Genomic DNA, 17,375 nt, shown 5'->3' with positions numbered 1-17,375 from the left:
CTGACTGGGGATCAAACTCATGCTACAGTGGTTTTGGAGAGCTTCATAATGTATTGCTTTAACTTGTTGTCCTGCCTTATGTTCTTAATTAGAATTTGTTTGCTCTTTTCATATATGATATACAGAAAGAACAGTCCTATGGAGTAAAGTTTGCTACCAGTTTGGTTCCCAAAGAATCCAAAATGTTGAAAGCAATAATAACATCATAGGGATGGCTTTAGGTAAAACATAATCTTGGTGATAATGATAGATAATATTATTTTTATTCCATAAATTAGGCCACTGTACTGGTCATTGCAAAGATAATGATAAGAAAGGTTAGTGCCTGTCTTTAAAGAAACTCAAAATGTGATGGACATTGGTAAGCAAGCGGGCAATTGAAATACAGCAGAATAGATGCAATTATATTGGAAGTTCACTATGCTGTGGGCTAGGAGGAAGACTAAACTCAGACTTGGACAGCAGAAAGGCTTCAGCTAGTTGGACACAGATGTGAAGATAATGCAAATTGTTCAGGGAAGTATGTGTGAATGTTTGGGGACAAGAAGGAGTAAAATACATTGAAAGCAACCAAAAAATGTTCAATTTGGCTTCAGCAGAATGAAGGTTTATTGTGTGTATGTGTGAATTTGCAAGAGGGAGATGACAGATGACCAAGATGTTACTGAAAAATGAGTTAAGAGCTAGGTAAGTAAGACATGGGTTAGTTTTAGGTATAATTTGTCAAACACAAAAATTTATTTTTAATCACATATATTATGCAGGTATACCTTGAAGTAAGAGGTAGTTGTCAATAAGATTAGTTGCTATGCATTTGTCAAAAGTTCAATTTTGAGAATTTCCACTACTTGATTTGATTTTAGCTTTTTTTTTTAAAGACTTATTTTATTTATTTTTGCATACAAGAGTTGGGGAGTAGACAGGAGAGGTATTCAGGTGGCAGGGTGAGTGAGAAGATTTACCAGAGACAGAGTGGGGAGCTGAATAGGCAGCTGTACTGAAATACACTGCTGACGGGAGCAGTGGATGAGACAGGAGAGGTTTGCTGCGTGGGTCAGCTCCCTGGCCTGGAATTGAACTCCTGCTGCAGTGGCTGCTGATAGCTTCATAGTGCTGTGCTTTAACCCCTTGTGCCACCAGAGAGGCCCTGATTTTATCTTTTATCTTATTTTTGAATCATTTTTTCTCCTTTATTGTTTTTCCTATACTAAAAACCTATAGTTCTAAATCTTATCTCTCCCTTAGGTTTTTGTTTTGGGAAAAGCTGGAAATTCTTACTTTTCTCTGAGTTTCTCAAACTTAGATTCCATAGACAACTCTTACTATTGAGATTTAGGCCCCATGTAACAGTTATTTGAAATTCATGGTATTTATTATTATTATAAAATAGGATTTAAATTAAATTGTAGATTAAAACATAATGGTTATAAAATTTTAGTGAGGTCATGACACACAGAATTTCTAGAGTATGTTACATAAACATATAGAATACAAAGTTGAGGGCCCTCCCTAGTGGTACAGGGTTAAAGCACAGCACTATGAATCTCAAGGCAACTGTGTCAGCATGAGTTCAATCCCTATCCAGGGAGGTGATCCACATGATGTGGTGGACCTCTCTTGACCCATCAACTGCTCCCCTTGGCAATGTACTTCAGTCAATATGCCTGTCCTGCTCCCCACTCTGTCTTTGGTGAATCCTCTCACTGCCCCTGCACCTCTGGCCTGTACCCCAGTTCTATATGCTTTATAAATAAATGTTTATAAATAAATAAACAGTTGAATTCTTGTTTGTCTAAATGAAAAGAGTAGATGGTTCTAAAAATTCTAAAGCACCTTGGACAACTTAGGGTCATAGCAAATCTTAGGGCAGGTGATTGCTTGAAATTACTGAAACACACTTGCTTTTTCAAAATCTTACCAATGTTAAACATTTCAACTCCTGCTGACATTAAGTCAAAATTGAGGAGATTTGATACATGTGAGCTGCAAGATTGAGCCCTCACTGTCACTATAAACCTCGGCCTCACTGGGGTTTGCCTGTGATCTCTCTAATCAAGAGGTAATGTTCTTGTTCAGGAATAAGACACCTGTTTGTCTAAGAGTCCTTCATGTTCCCTTTTCTACCTTGTTTTAATAATCAATGCTTGCCAACATTGAAATCTCTGTTTAAAAACGTCACCTTTCCGTATATTGTAATGTCAAAATTCTCTTTCTTGGTGAAATATTTTTTAAAAGAAGTGTACTTAGAAAACACATGGAATTTTTTCCTGAAGGAGACAAGAAGGAAAGCCCATACGTTTATACCATGGGGTACATTGCATTTATTTCTGCAAATCTTGCCTTTGCATAGATACTTTCTACTCTGTGATGTACAGAGATACTCATGATTTAGCCATGACTAGAGGCAGAGGAAATTTACTTCAGTTGGTCTAAAGATTTCCAATCTTGTGAAAGAAAAAGTGTACAGTATTTTCTTAGATAAAATTCTCACAATGAACAACACTGGCCTCTGCTGGTACCCATGTCATAATGAACAGAGATCTACCTTCTAGATTGCTAAAGGATCTACCACATACTTGGCATTACTATTCAGGTTGATGATAAGTGAACTGTACACTTACAAGGGCTCTACTCATGGGTTTAAATAAATCCAAACTGTGCTCTAGAACTTGCTTATTTTATCATATGATAAGCCAAAGACTACCTAGAATTATTTTGCAAATTTTGATTCCCAATAATTATGCAAAAGAAAATAAAAAAAAAAGTGTTTTAATAATGTTGGTAGTAGTTTTTTTCTCTGAATGAATGTATTTTGATAATTTATGCCCCAAACACCAAACTACAAGGTGATACATTTTCCTAGTTGATTGAACAAGCTACTCAATTACCATAATAAGACAAGCTCCCACTATGGCATCCTGTGGGTCTCATTCTAAGCAGCAGAAACAGTCTAGTCTCTGGGGCACTTGTGTCATTAATGCCAACCAGTGATTAGCATCGTTGCAGACCTATAGATGTTCCTATCAAAGAACCTAGAATGTATCTAAAAAAACACACAAAAAATGAAGTCAACATCATTTTTACCCAGTTGAACATTTCCTTATGTTGTCAAAAGAATTAAGAAATATATAAATGAATTTACATGCATGCATGCATATACACATAGACGAACACACACACATACAAATTTACCTCTATATTTGTTCAAAGGGACTTGGAATATTGTATAATAACCAATACCATAGGATGAAATGTCAGTGCAGTAGGAAAAGTGGACAACTACTTGATAATGGAATTTTACTCAGAATAAAAGTTCATTCACATAATAGTAATGGAGTCTTATCAAAACCAGTAATGGAGAGTACAGTCCACTACTGTCAAAAGGTCATGTCACTGGTATAAATGAAAAATAAAAAACAAAAAACAAACAAACAAAAAAATCCCAGCCACTCCTGACCATAAAAATTTGAAATTTCATGACCAAGCATGTCTCATGAATTAGCGAATATTTTATCAAATACTGACATTTCCCATGGAGTAGTTTGTAATTTCCCCCTCTCCCTTCCCTACCTCCAGTGGGTTTATTTTATTTTATTTTATTTCTAAAGATCTATTTATTTCTGTATACAGGAACTGGGGGGTACAGGACAGAGGAGCAGGGGTGGTGGTGAGAGGTTTCACCAGAGGCAGAATCAGGGGCAGAACAGGCAGATTGACAACGTACACTGCTGAGGGAAGCAGCAGGTGAGAAAGAGATCTGGAGTGCCACGTGAGTCACCCCCATGGCCTGGGATGGAACTCTCCTGCTGAAGTGGCTGTGGCCAGCTTCTTAGCACTGAGCTTTAACCCACTGCACCAACAGGGAGTTTAAATCATGGTCTTGCATAGAAACCATATTTACTAAATTTTTGAGACTCATATTCCAAACTCTACCTGAAAATACAGGTACCACTTTAGGAAGAATAAATACATTTTGCATACGAATTACCTTTCTGAAATACTTTCTTTTTCAACCCCCAAATACCTTTCTTGTCAAGATAATGCAGCAGTGTTTGGAAAGTATTAGCACACCAACAGATGCTTAGAATCAAATGACTTAATAGGCATAAACTTCTTTTTCCAAATAATTGCAAAGCTTTGGTTTAGCCTTTTGCATACCTTGCATAGTTAATTACCCAGATCTTTATGTTTACATGCAATGAGAGTATCTACAGCTATAAACTACATAATTTATAATTGATGTAAATGGGTGTTATTATGTCAATTAGGCAGCTGTGTCCTCCACCTCTTGGTAAACAGCTTTGAGTGATAAACTGAGTTTGTAGAAAGGTACATTCTTTTCTTCATAACAGATAAAAATAAATTACCTAGGTAGACCAGGCTGTCCAATTGTTCTCTGGTGAGGTGGATGGAAAATTCAGACCCTTTCTTTTGACCTGTTGACTGCAGCAAATGGTCAATTTCGTCATGCAGCACTGCCATAGCTTCTGGGTGCCGTAGAAGATAATACATCGCCCAGAACATTGTTGGAAGAGTGTTTGTCACAGAGGCCCAGAAAAAGCCAAAATGATGTGCTGGGAGAAAATAAGTGAAAAGGAAGATTAATAGCGTTTATTACACTGATTAGATTTGCAGTGTGCTAATTAAAAGATGTTAGGACACAGACCCAGCCAAGGATCAGTGCATGCTAATGAGGACCAATAGGCTTCTGAAGTCTAATTTTCTGCTTAATGAGAATAGTTTAAAATGTAATGTGTGTGTGTGTGTGTGTGTGCGCGCGGGGGGGTGGGGGGTGGGGGTGGGGAGGTAGAGGATGAGATAAGAGGAGTAAAATGCAGCTTAGTTATATTCTTTCTCATTATCACCATTAAGTATCTTGTTTTACCACCTCAGCAAAAAAAAAAAAAAAATCAATTATCACAGAGGGTTGTTTCAGAGTAAAACATTTTATCATTAGCCAATTAGAAAGAACATAAAAAATTTCAAGGTCACCATTTTGTCTTTTTATATCAAAGGTCTATTATAAATTATTTCATTTTAGACAAGTAATCATTCAAAAGTTTCTTACCTCCCATTTCAAAGTCCTCAGGCTCATAGTATTTTTCTAAGACGTTATGCCTCATTTGAACAACTTCTGACCACCCTTGTAACTTAGTTAAGTTTTCTGGTCTAAACCGTTCTATAAGTTTCTTTTGCATAGACTTGACACTTCGTAGAAGAACAATGGGTATGTCTGATACAAAAACTGGGAACTTTTCATCAAATTTTAAAATGTCATTTTCTAGCTGAGCAATAAATTTTTTCCTATCACCAGCAGTATATCTTCCATATATGGATGAAAATGAGGTCTCCACTATTAGTGAGGTGCAGAAAGAGTAAATATGAGACGTGTCCCAATTTGTTGTTTTTAATAGTTGTGGTTCAAAAACTTGTTTTAGACTCTTTAGGGTGTTTTCCATAAGTGAGTCCATATATTTTCCTTGTAAATATTGATAGCAGAGATGAATGTCATTCTTCAGATCCTCATTGCTTGCCAACTTTTTGATGGAAAACATTTTCATTAGCAGCCTATTACTAAACACTTGAAAGCTCAATTTTTTGTGGTTCTTCATCACTGAGGAGAAGTATGAAGGGTCTGACATAAATGTTATGTACTTTCCTAAAAGAAATAAATGAGAATATGAGGTCATTTGGGAGCAAAACAAACAAACAAACAAACAAGAATCAAATGCCTAAAGTTTACAAGTCTTTAATCAAAATTAGAAAGACCTTAATATCTCACATCTTGAAAGGTTCAAAATCTTTAATAAAAATCCGTTTCCTTAATAATACAAACAGAAAACAAACTATTCACACTGCTAAGATGTCATTCCAAATAGAGCTTTTGCGTACTTGGCACCATTTTAACGCTGGTTGGATATATTTTAACTGAGATGAAGATGTGGTATGAATAGGTACTGAGAAATGAATGTTTAATACTTTAACAATTCACAAATGCCAGCATTTTCATTTTCATAGATGATAAAAACAGTAGCTCAGGCAGATTAAGTAACACATCCATGGCCACCTAATAATGGTTTCATAACTGAAACAAGACTCCAAACTAGAAATCATCCATTTGTACAATCTTCCATGTATTCATGCATTCATTCAGCATCTGTTGAAACACAGAAAAATGGTTGGACTTCTTTACTCTTGAGATATAAAGATGTAAAGATATCATCGTATGTTTATAAACAGCAATAGAACAGAAGTAAGGAAGCACAAAGTGGAATTTGTTCTAGTCTGCATGGAATTATCAGCAAGGACATAGTGAGGTGCCGACATATGTCCAGTGTTGTCCAAAATGAAGTGAGTAAAAGACTTAGGGTACTGGTTAAAGACATAAATTCTTACTTGTTCTGCTTCAGGTGCACTGGAGGTTTGACTTACAAATTCTATTTTTGACCTGGGCTTCCAAGTGATACTTATAAGAAAAGACATTAAGGAAAACATTCACATCATGGTCTTTCACAAAATGGACAGGAACTTGGAGAGTTCCTATCTCCACCCCTTCCGCCCCCATTCCTACCACCATTTATCATTTAAGAAAACTGAAGTCAAGAGAGGTTAAGGACAAGAGCATGCAGCCATATTTTATATGTTTTAAGATTTATTTATTTATACATACAAGAACTGTAGTATAGGCCAGAGGTGTGGTAAGTGAGAGGGTTCACCAGAGAGAGTGGGGAGCATAACAGGTGGATCTACTGAAATGCACTGCAGAGGGGAGTAGCAGGCCGACAGGAGAGGTCTGCTGAGCCATGTGGGTCACCTTTCTGGCCAAGGATCAAACTCAGGCTGCAGTGGCTGCAGATAGCTTCACAGTGCTGAGACTTAAGCCCCTGTGCCACCAGGGAGGTCCCACAGACAGCCATAGTTTAGTGGCAGAGCCTAGAAAAGAAGTCACTGATCTTTTTCCTTACACGGGCTTATTTCTTCTCACTAGAGTACTTTTTAAGATTTCTTCTAATTAGTAGTATTATGCAGATAGCATTCAGTAATGGACTTAACAAATCTTTCCTTTCTGGTTTGTAGAAATATCTACACTTTGTTATTTACTTCTTCATTCCTTTGTGTAAGTACATATATGAGTCGGAGCTTTCTTAGATGAACAACTTCTCATTTGGTATTCAAGGTGAATCAGACAGTATCACAAAAATTATATTCAACTTGGAACTAGATATGGGATAAAATTTTGTATAATTTTCAACATAATCTAGAAGTAGGATGTTTTGTTATAAAATTTTATAATAAAATTTTTCAATATACACGAGCTATAATTTTTTCTAAAAATAAACCCATATGACTTGAATTTTATTTACTCTATTTTCCTTGATTGACTTAATAAGGTAGACCAATCTAGGAGTGAAGGAAAAGCTAGCAGTTACTGCTCATTTGGTTAGATCCCAAAATTTCATCTACAAGGTAAACTGGGCTTTTTGTTTTTGCCCTGGGGAGAACATAGAGAACTCAACTGGATTTGGACATATTTTATGACACCTGCTTTATCATAAAATGTTAATTAAATAAAATTGCCAGCATCTGCCTCACAAATAATTGAAAAAAAGTAAATTGTCTTATTTTGCAAAAGATAAAATTTAAGATAGAACTACATATTTTCATAGGTGACTATTCATACATTTCTCCTTTCACTAAATGAAAGAATTTGATTAAATATTTTTAGTGTTATTTTAAATTATTCAGTAAATTTGAAATAACACAGAAGAGGTTGTAAAACATAATTTTTAGAGAACATTTTAATTTTTTTCTACCTGTTTTCTACATTCATCAAAATCTTAATGGAAAGACAAAGCTATATTAAACCATGACAACAAGACCCACAGGTGCTTGGAGCTACTGAAATAGAGACTGAGTGCATGTTAGAGATTTTGTCACCATTTTTCAGCAATACATCATCTCTGTCTCTTTGTCTTGCTCTCTTACCTAGGAGGTGAGGTGATGGGAAGACATTAGGAATTAACTTCAAAGACAAGAAATAAAAGCTGGGAAATTATTTCTGTGTGGCAATCAGCTACTAATAAATAATTTTTAAATAAATATAAGCAGTTGTTGTATACAAGTCTCTTTAAAAAAATTCCTGTTGGTTAGTTTAAAGCAATTTTAGAGGAAATTGTCACTCTCTTCAAGGCTCATTTAACTCCAGAGTCTGTACTTTGTCTTCTTATACTTATTTTAATTTTCTTCAATATCAAGATGCTTTGTTTTATCTGCTATCTTTCTGATTAAGATGTGGATTGCTTTAAAAGTAGACATTTTGATTTTCTGGATTTTACTTTTCAAGTGAGTTTGGAAGTACTAATAACCCTGGAGATGTTAGCTGGCTTTCCAACTTTTAATCTTCAGTATAAACAATTTAGGCTAAGTTTTCCAAAATTAATATTAATTTAAACCATCTGTCCACCATCTGCTAATGTGAGATGCAAAACCAGAGTTTCTTTGTAATCTTTAATCAGACAGTTAGGAAAACACATATACATTCATAAAATGAATTTAAATTTCTTAACAAAGGAAATCTGAAAAGTTATTCTGAAGGCTGTGTATTCTTAGAGAAAAATTAACTTTTGTCCCAGTGTGACTTTATGTAAATGAATACCAAGTGTCACAAAGATCACAAGATAGAAATAATCCTCTGCCATATTTTCAAAAATGAAAAGAATATTGTCAGCAGCTGATATGAAATATTGATTTCAGGAATTTCAGAGTTTGTATTTGCCTAAGATATATATATCAAAATGGGGCTCACTAATGCAAATATATGTGATGTGTGTGTGTGTGTGTGTGTGTGTATGTAAAATTATCATTTTGAGCAGTAAATTTGAAATGGGGTTATAAACTTTTTAATGCTCCCCTTGCCAATAATTTCATTCTTTTCCCTTCTTAAGAGATTCACTCTGGCATTCTTGAGTCATCCGCACATGATCCTTTACCAGTTTAACAGTCTTTTTCCTTCCTCTAAAATTACTTCTTTAATAAAGAGAAGATATGTACAAACTATGTCAGTAAATGTTAAAAAAAATAAAAAAATAACAGGTAATTTACTTTGATATCTTATATATTAGAAGTTTGACGACTGGATCATTAAAAACTGAATTTTGATGCTTTTATTTCAGATATTTGCTGTTATACTGACACATCCATAGGAATTCAGAATAACCATTTGAGTCTTTGGAACAGAAATATCCAACCAACAAATGAAATAAACTGGAATTTGAAAGATATCTTTGAGACATTTAAGTTTTCAATTCCCATATTTAGATGGATTGTCAATAGAATTTTTTATTTCAAGCTGAAAATACTCACCAGAAGAATTTCATCTTATGAGGATGACCATATCATACACTCCCCTCTTATTAGAAAAATTTCACTAGCTGTTGACAATGATGTACAGTGGTGCTTTGCGGGGGTGACATTTAGGGGAAATGATTCCATTGCATCACCACACAAAACCAATTAGAGAACTACTTTCTGTGACAGGTCACAAATTTACATGGTTTCTCATGAAAAGATGTACCTTTTAATTTCTTGATAAGATGACATCCATGTCCCTTGAGATTTTTTGGGACAACAATCATTTGCTCATCATACAAGAATGTATGCTCAACTGAAATTACATTATGGGACAGGATAGAAGAGTATTCCTCATTTCACATTTTCCAAATGAACCATTTTTTACACTGACCGATAGAATCATATCTGTTAACAGAATTTCTGAACAGGAATTTATTCAAATTCTAGTGAATCTAAAGGAAGTAGTAGTACATATTTAACTGTTTATTGCCTAATCTTGAATTCAAAAACATAACCGTGGCTAAATTATTTAGACATTAGAAATTCAAGCTTCACAGTATCTGAGATTAAGACATCAAGTGTAAGCAGAAGTTGTTATTTTTTTAAATGAATAAAATTACTCAAATCTGCCATAAGTTTCTGCTTAATCATCTTGCATTATTTTTGTATAATATATGAAAAAGGAAAACTGAAGATTTTAATAACTTATTGTATCTACTCATTAGAATGTAAAGTTTGATTTTTTGAAGGAAAAGTGAATTTTTAAAAGTAAAGAATAGAGTTCTTTATTATGAAGTCAAAAGTTCAGTTAGAATAAAAGTAAGTTATGACTTCTATTTGTATTACAGTAAATATTTTATCAGCTCCAAGGCATGGGGAGTTTCCTCATCAAATATTTATGAACCAATCATTGTTGAATTCTAGACTAAATATTGGCAATGGAGAGTTAAAGAATAATGAAGGGAAATAGATAAGTGAATCTGCAATGAATTCACAATCTGTTAACTGCTATGACAGAGCTGACATGGAAGTAATTGAAGTCTGAAAAAAAAAAAAAAAAGGCAAAAACAGCAGAGGGGAGATGGCCAGCAAAGAGTTTTGGGAAGAAGTGACATGTCACTTTGAACTCAAAACATAAGTCTGTGTGACTCAGGTGAAGAACAGCATTCTGGCAGAAAGAATAACAAGAGAAACCTCTGAGGCACCAAAGGCTTTGCATTTGAGGAGGAAATTTCAAACAAGTTGGTGTTTTAAAGGTAGTTAAGCACAAGACAAATAGTATCAAGAGAAGAGTCTGGAGAGAAAAGAAGAGACCTGATCTCAGGAACCTTGTGAAAATTATGTTATATACTACATTTCTTTGAGTTCTAAGGTGTATAGAATTTTTCTATGTCAGCCCTCCTTGGTGGTGCAATGGGTTAGGACGCAGCACTGCAAGCTAGCTATAGCCATGCCAGTGCGAGTTCGATCCCCAGCCCTGGAGGTGATCCATATGGTATGGTAGCCCTCTCCTGTCTCGCCCACTGCTCCCCTCAACAGTGTACTTCATCCATCTGCCTGATCTGCTCCCCACTCTGTCTCTGGTGAATCCTCTCACCACCCTTGCACTTCTGGCCTGTATCCCAGTTCTGTGTGCATAAATAAATAAATCTTTTTTTTTTTTTAAGAATTTTTCTCTATCAATTTTCTCTAATCAGCGTGCAGACAATTATTGTTAGGAGAGACCTGCCAGCTTCTAGACAAAGGAGTGTGTTGTGATGAACTGAATACTGCCTGTTCATGTGAGAAATCAGCCATGCTGACAACTTCATCCAGTTGGATCAGTTTTTTTTCTCCCAATTACATTAAAATGGTAACACTGAAATGAAGTCACTCTATAAAATGTTGCTTCTGAAACCTGGCAAAGTGACTACAGTAAATAGAAATTACTGACTCTTGAGGAATAGAATGTAAAATTCTAGGCTGGTCAGAGGAAGATAAAAGGGGTTAAACAAACAAACAAACAAAAAAGAAGCATGTGTAAAGAACCCCTAGCTAAGACATCTCATGGAATCAGAGAATCAGGAAGTGCTGTGTTAGTAAAGAAATAACAACTTTCAGAGTAAATGAAGTATAAGTATGGTCAAACAAGATAAAGATTTCCAGGAAGGTGTGGGTCCATTAATGACCTCAGCAAACAAGAAGATTGATGAACTATAGTGAGGGCTCAAGGAAATAAGGAAGCAGACGCAGCATATGCTTACTCTCTTGAAATATCTGGATGCAAAAGACACAAACAAACAAAAAATAGTGAAAAGTAACTAGGGGCTCCATATTGGCCTACTGTTAAGTCTTAGTGTTATCACTTCATATTCCACAGCAGGGAGCTGACCCACACAGCCCAGCAGACCTCTCCTGTCTTGCCACTGTTCCCCTTAGCAATATATTTCAATAGATCTGCCTATTCTTCTCCCTACTCTGTCTCTGGTGAATCCTCTCACCTTTATACCGCTTGTCTACATCCCAGTACTTCTGGGTATAAAAAGAGGAAGAAAAGTAAAAAGTAACTAGGAAGAAAAAACAGAAAAAGTGTAAGCATGATTAGAAATCAGTGGTAAGGACTTAAGGACTCAAGAGACAAAAAAAAAAAAAAAAAAAGAGAAAAAATGAAAAAATAATGAAATGCCAGTCTAAAGCAAAGTAAGTGTAAAATAAGTGTAATCTGAAATAAGTCAATGGGTTGTCTTGATTAGCCTTTGAAATTACAAAAATCAAGGTAAGAGTAGTTGTGAAACATGGGTACATTGGGTAGGCATGTTAGGTCTGAATTATTTCTTACCTGATGTCTTGAATTTTTTTATGAAGGAAAGTGAACTGTGTTACAGGGGAACTGGAACTGGAACATGGTCCTTTCCTTCCCTCTCACTGGCATACCCAACCCGAAATCACAGGAAAAAAGTGTATGGATAATCTAGTCTGTGGTGATTGGCCTTCTAGTATAGCAAAAAATTGAATAAGAAGCTCAAGTGATAAACTTGTGTCGAGGACTCTGTACAAAGAAGACCGTAACGCATTCTTTGTATCTCTCTATACGTGCAAACAGAGTGACTCTGCTACTATACCTAGGAACAGGTGGAGTCTATATCTCCACTCTGGACTCTAAACTGGACTGTGACTTCATCTGGCTAATAGAAAATGGTAGAAATGAGGTCTCGTAACCTCAAGAGATTGTGTGGCTTTTCCTCTTGCTCTGTTGGGATGCTAGCTGCCTAGAAGGCAGTCTTCTTGAAGATGAAGACTATGTGGATAAGGAAGCCATTTTGGACCATCATCCACTGAAGCATCTAGATGACTCAAGTCACATAAGTGACACGGGCAAGACCAGTTGTTGCTTTAAGACATAACATTTGGGGAAGATTTGTTATGCAGCAATAGACAGCTGATTCAGCTAGAGAACATGGACTGTACAAGAAGGTGAACAAGGAATGTCTTAGCTTCTCTTTCAGCATTATGATGTTGAGATAGGTAGTAAAGGGGTAGGTAATAAACCTATGGTTTCTTTTCTTATTTCATAAACATTTTATTAACATTAGAAGCATAACAAACATTTCAAAATTTAAAATACAGTTTAAATCAATGGTTGCAAAGGGTTTAAATGAAAGGGAATGACTATGTGGAACACACAGGATTTTTAGGGTGATACAGTCATTTTTTATGATATTGTAATGGTGGACACATGCCAAGATAAATCTGTTAAAACCCAAACTTGCCTTTGTCAAAACCTAATACACATTATAGCTTTTTCATAAAGTATCAACATTGGTTCATCAGTTGTATTAAATGTGCTATACTGATATACAATTATAATAATGGGAGAAACCATCATCAGGGAAATAGAGGAAGAATAGGAACCTCTTGTATTGACTATCTGATCCAGTCCCTATACGCCAATTTTCTAGAAATAAAGTTAAAATTAATACATTCTAGATTTTTCTTTCTGTTTATTTTCTTAACCACTCCTCACACCAGATTAAATCAAACCAAAGTGCTGGCAGGTGAGTAGGGTTCCCTAGGAATCCCTCCAAAGAGTTCTTTAATTTGTATTTGTGTGTGGATCACCATACTAAAAAATGTTTTTTTCTTCATTAGTTTTCTAAACAAGACAATAGTGAGCAAACATTCCATATTTTGTGCAGAAAAGTTATGACAACATTAAGGAACGAAGGAGAAATGATGACATAGGTAGGGTAGTTATATAGCACTGCTTACCTCCAAGGAGAAGAGTGAAAGTGTCACCATATTGCATCTGAAGAGACTTTAAGAAACCTGTGGGATCTTTTCTTAATTCCAGGGATCTCCCAAGATAAGGAAGCCAACCTTTTATCAGTGGAGGCTCACCAGGTCTCCTAGAAGAAAAATCAAATCATTCTATTTTAACACATGTCAAATATTATTCAGTTTAGAAGTGTACTAGGTGAATTGCACAGCTTATTTCAAATTTCTAATTCAGTATTATTATAAAATCATCAACAGGAGCCTCCCCGGTGGTACGAGGGATTTAAAGTGCAGCACTATGAAGCTATCTGTCGTTACTGTATCACAAATTTGATCCCCAGCCAGGGAGGTGACCCACATTACACAGCAGACGTCTCCTGTCTCACCTGCGCTCCCCTCAGCAGTGTATTTCAGTAAATCTGTCTATTCTGCTCCCGATTCTGTTTCTGGTGAACCCTCCCACCCCCCACCCCGGCCCACAACCTTGGGCTTGTACCCAGTTCTTGTATGCATAAATAAATTAAAGAAAAAAAAAACTGACTTGTATTTGCTGAGTCTCCCCTAGCACATGTGACTCTGAGGTAGATTATTCACTTTATAGCTTTCAGTGAGCAACATTTTTGGAGAAATTGTGTCTCTGAAGGCCCAAATGACTACCTGAAGAGACAGCCACATTCAGAAAATATTTTGTGTATGAACTCTCTTGCTGCATGATGGTGCTACCTGTCGGATAGCTTAGTTACTAAAGTCAATTTCTTTGTTTTCAGATGCCAATTTGACTGGAATTACATCAATAAAAGAAGGGCAATAAATATCCTGAAAAATCATTATTGCTACTGAGAACAATTCAAGCCTAAACATTATTTCTGTATGTGTATTTTGATATATTTTTGGTGAAAAATTTTCTACAAAAAACAAAAAGGAATAATTGTTAAATTTCACAAGATAACTTTCTAAAAATATGTGAAGCATATTCAATAATATATTATAAATTTAAAAAGCAAGTTTTGTCTTTTTTGACCGAACTTTAAAATTTATTTCTAGTCACCTTTTTGGTGAATACAATCTGATTTAAAGTAAAAGAATCCAAAGTCATTTTATCCTAGAAGGCATTAAAACAAATATTTGGGAGAACTCTGATGATTCTCTATCCCATCTGTGAAGATCACTTATATGAAATGCAATACAAGCCATTTTGATTAATCACAAAACATTATTGGCTTATACCTAATCAAATGCCAATATTATGATCACATTCAGCATAAATTTTTTAGATAGCTACATTAATCCTCACTACTCTACAAGGAAGAATTAAACTTAAAAAAATAAATAGACATTTTTGGGGAATAAAGGAAAACAAAAGAAATAGGAAGTGTGATAAAAGTTTCAAGATTTTGCTTTCCATTTTTAAAAGATAATTTATCATTATGCTAATTTCTAAAATGCATGCTATTTAGGTAAACATAGTTAGAAAAAGACAAATGTTTCATGGAAATTTTATCTTCTTTACTCTTACCCAAGCTATTTTCTTGAATGCAAACTCTAGCAATGGAGACATGCTTCTTAAGACACTTGAAAGTGTATCAGGAAAACTCTGTAATTGTTAATTATACAAAGATTAAGCAAGAGGCAGCTCAGGTAGTTGCAGAGTAGGGGTTCTGAGTTAGACACTGCCAGAACCCACATGCAACAAGACCCTTCAAGACCGGCAAGCTATGAAAATTTGAAAATTTCCTTTCAAAATATGAGCTCTCTTTGTTGGCCTACTTTTATTCTATTTTGTTAAAATTACTGGGACATAACAATGTGATAAAGATTTTGAAAGGCATTTTGTCATAGTCTAATTTAATGCAACTAATTTCATCCTCTATGCTCTGTCATTTGGTCAAAGGCTGTATTCTTCATGGGTGTCTGCAGAGGGAAAGGATGGAGCTTAGAAATATAAAATTCAAGGGAATATTAACTTAATGCTCAGAGTTAGGGAAACACATTAGGAAGCCATTATATTGTTACAAAGATGAGAGGGTCATCATTTCTTACAGCTGTGTTCATTTTGGCACCAGTAAGCTTAAAACTATTAAACACCATGTCAAAACTATGCATATTTTTTGGAAAAAAATATAGCACTAGTTTAACTTATGGTCCATCACAGACAGATAATAGAAATCTGTCTTCATCAGCATCTTTGTTGAAATTATTTAGGGAAGAAAGACATCACCATAATGCTCCAGAAAGGCTTGCTGACACACGGCACTGTGCAAATATTGCTATTTGTCTCCCTCATGCTCTGCGCCTTTGAAAATGAAATACTCACTGCTCATCCAGGGCATAGGATACTTAATATTTATTGTGGAGAGTCAAGTTTCTAAGCTTAGTAAGAACAGGTCCTGAAGCAATGCTATGTAGTAAACAAAAGCAAATAGAAAAATACTGTATGATCCATACCCTCTTTCAACCCCATTCAACAGTGCCAGTTTTCACAAATATCCTGTTTACTATTTAAGTGACTACAATGACATATCTCAGACTTTATACAATTTAGAGCTTACAAAGTTTCTAAATTTTTAAGCCAGGTTCTATGCATAAACTATGCAGCACTGCTGGCAATTTCTTCCAAAAGTCCTATGCCTCATCTCGAAGATTATACAGTGTGTCAACATAATGGAGACAAATATAAATATATTAAATGACTAGAAAATTAGAAGAGATTCTCCTTTGGTTAAAAAAAGAGAGCATAACATTTAAAAGAGTGACTCTACACTGAATATGTGATTTGTGTTCATATATGAAGTTTGCTTTTATGATAACTTTAGTTAAATAAGTAGGTAAAAGATTTGGTTGATGATTTATTACACAATGTTCACTTGCACATTTTAAGGCTAGCACTTTTCCCTTGCAATTTATAATTTGTCAAAATAATTTCTTCCTTTACATTTTTTTCTGTGTTCATGCTAGACTAGACTGGATTAATGTAACAAATTCCTAAATAGGTGGTGAACAACACTTATATAAGCACAAAAATTCATAAAAAAGTAAAATTATGTTGGTTTAAAGGTTTACAAGAAATATATGTATCAAATTACTTAATATTAAAAACAGTGTCTTAATTTTTTTCTAAATAGTAAAATTTCTTTTTGTTTAAAATTTCAGTAACTGTACAGCTGATTTGTTACAATTATATTAAGAGTATCAGACAGTGATACTGACCTTATAAACAAATATTGCTGTTGAGCAAGGAACTTTTGAAATTACTGTTTCACTTTTGCTTACTTAATTTTGAAACTACATAGTTGGAAAATGTAGTTTTCCTAATAGTGTCTCCTAGAACTATATTCTTTAAACACAGTCTTTTCCTCCATTATTCTTTGGCTTTCCTTTACAAAGCAGAGATAAAGACACAAAAAATACTCTTCAAACTCTCGATAGTTGAGGAAGAACATATTCTCCCTACTGGACAAAAGAAGACTCATTGTGGGGCTATGTGGGTGGAAGCTCTTTAAAGAGGAGGAGTGAGGGCCCTCCCTGGTGGCGCAGCAGGTTAGAAACTAAAGCCACTTCAGCATGAGGAGGAGATCCACATGGCGCAGTAGACCAGTCCTGATCCGTCTGCTGCTCCCCTCAGTAGTGTACTTTGTTGATCTGCCTGTTCTGCTCCCCGCTTGGTCTCTGGTGAATCCTCTCACCGCCCCTGCACCTCCGACCTGTACCGCAGTTCTGCATGCATAAATAAATAAATCTTAAAAAAAAAAAAAATCTTAAAAAAAAAAGAA

The 17,375-nt window shown here is 35.1% G+C and overlaps 1 protein-coding gene across 1 annotated transcript in view; it reads right to left on the bottom strand.

Moving 5' to 3' along the window:
• The window catches only part of LOC101629227 (25-hydroxycholesterol 7-alpha-hydroxylase), a 35,360-nt gene extending 18,285 nt beyond the window's left edge, over positions 1-17,075 (bottom strand). Inside the window, exons 1-4 of the mRNA XM_004680030.1 lie at positions 17,014-17,075; positions 13,600-13,736; positions 5,069-5,659; positions 4,368-4,574 (exon numbers count right to left, since the gene is read on the bottom strand). Coding sequence (XP_004680087.1) covers positions 4,368-4,574; positions 5,069-5,659; positions 13,600-13,736; positions 17,014-17,075 — 997 coding nt within the window. The remainder of the gene's footprint in view (positions 1-4,367; positions 4,575-5,068; positions 5,660-13,599; positions 13,737-17,013) is intronic.
• Between the last annotated feature and the right edge of the window lie 300 nt (positions 17,076-17,375).

This window comes from Condylura cristata, unplaced genomic scaffold (assembly GCF_000260355.1).
Source record: "Condylura cristata isolate star-nosed mole 26May11 unplaced genomic scaffold, ConCri1.0 scaffold00009, whole genome shotgun sequence".
In the NCBI taxonomy this organism is placed as follows: domain Eukaryota; kingdom Metazoa; phylum Chordata; class Mammalia; order Eulipotyphla; family Talpidae; genus Condylura; species Condylura cristata.
This window is presented reverse-complemented; position numbering and strand designations above follow the sequence as displayed.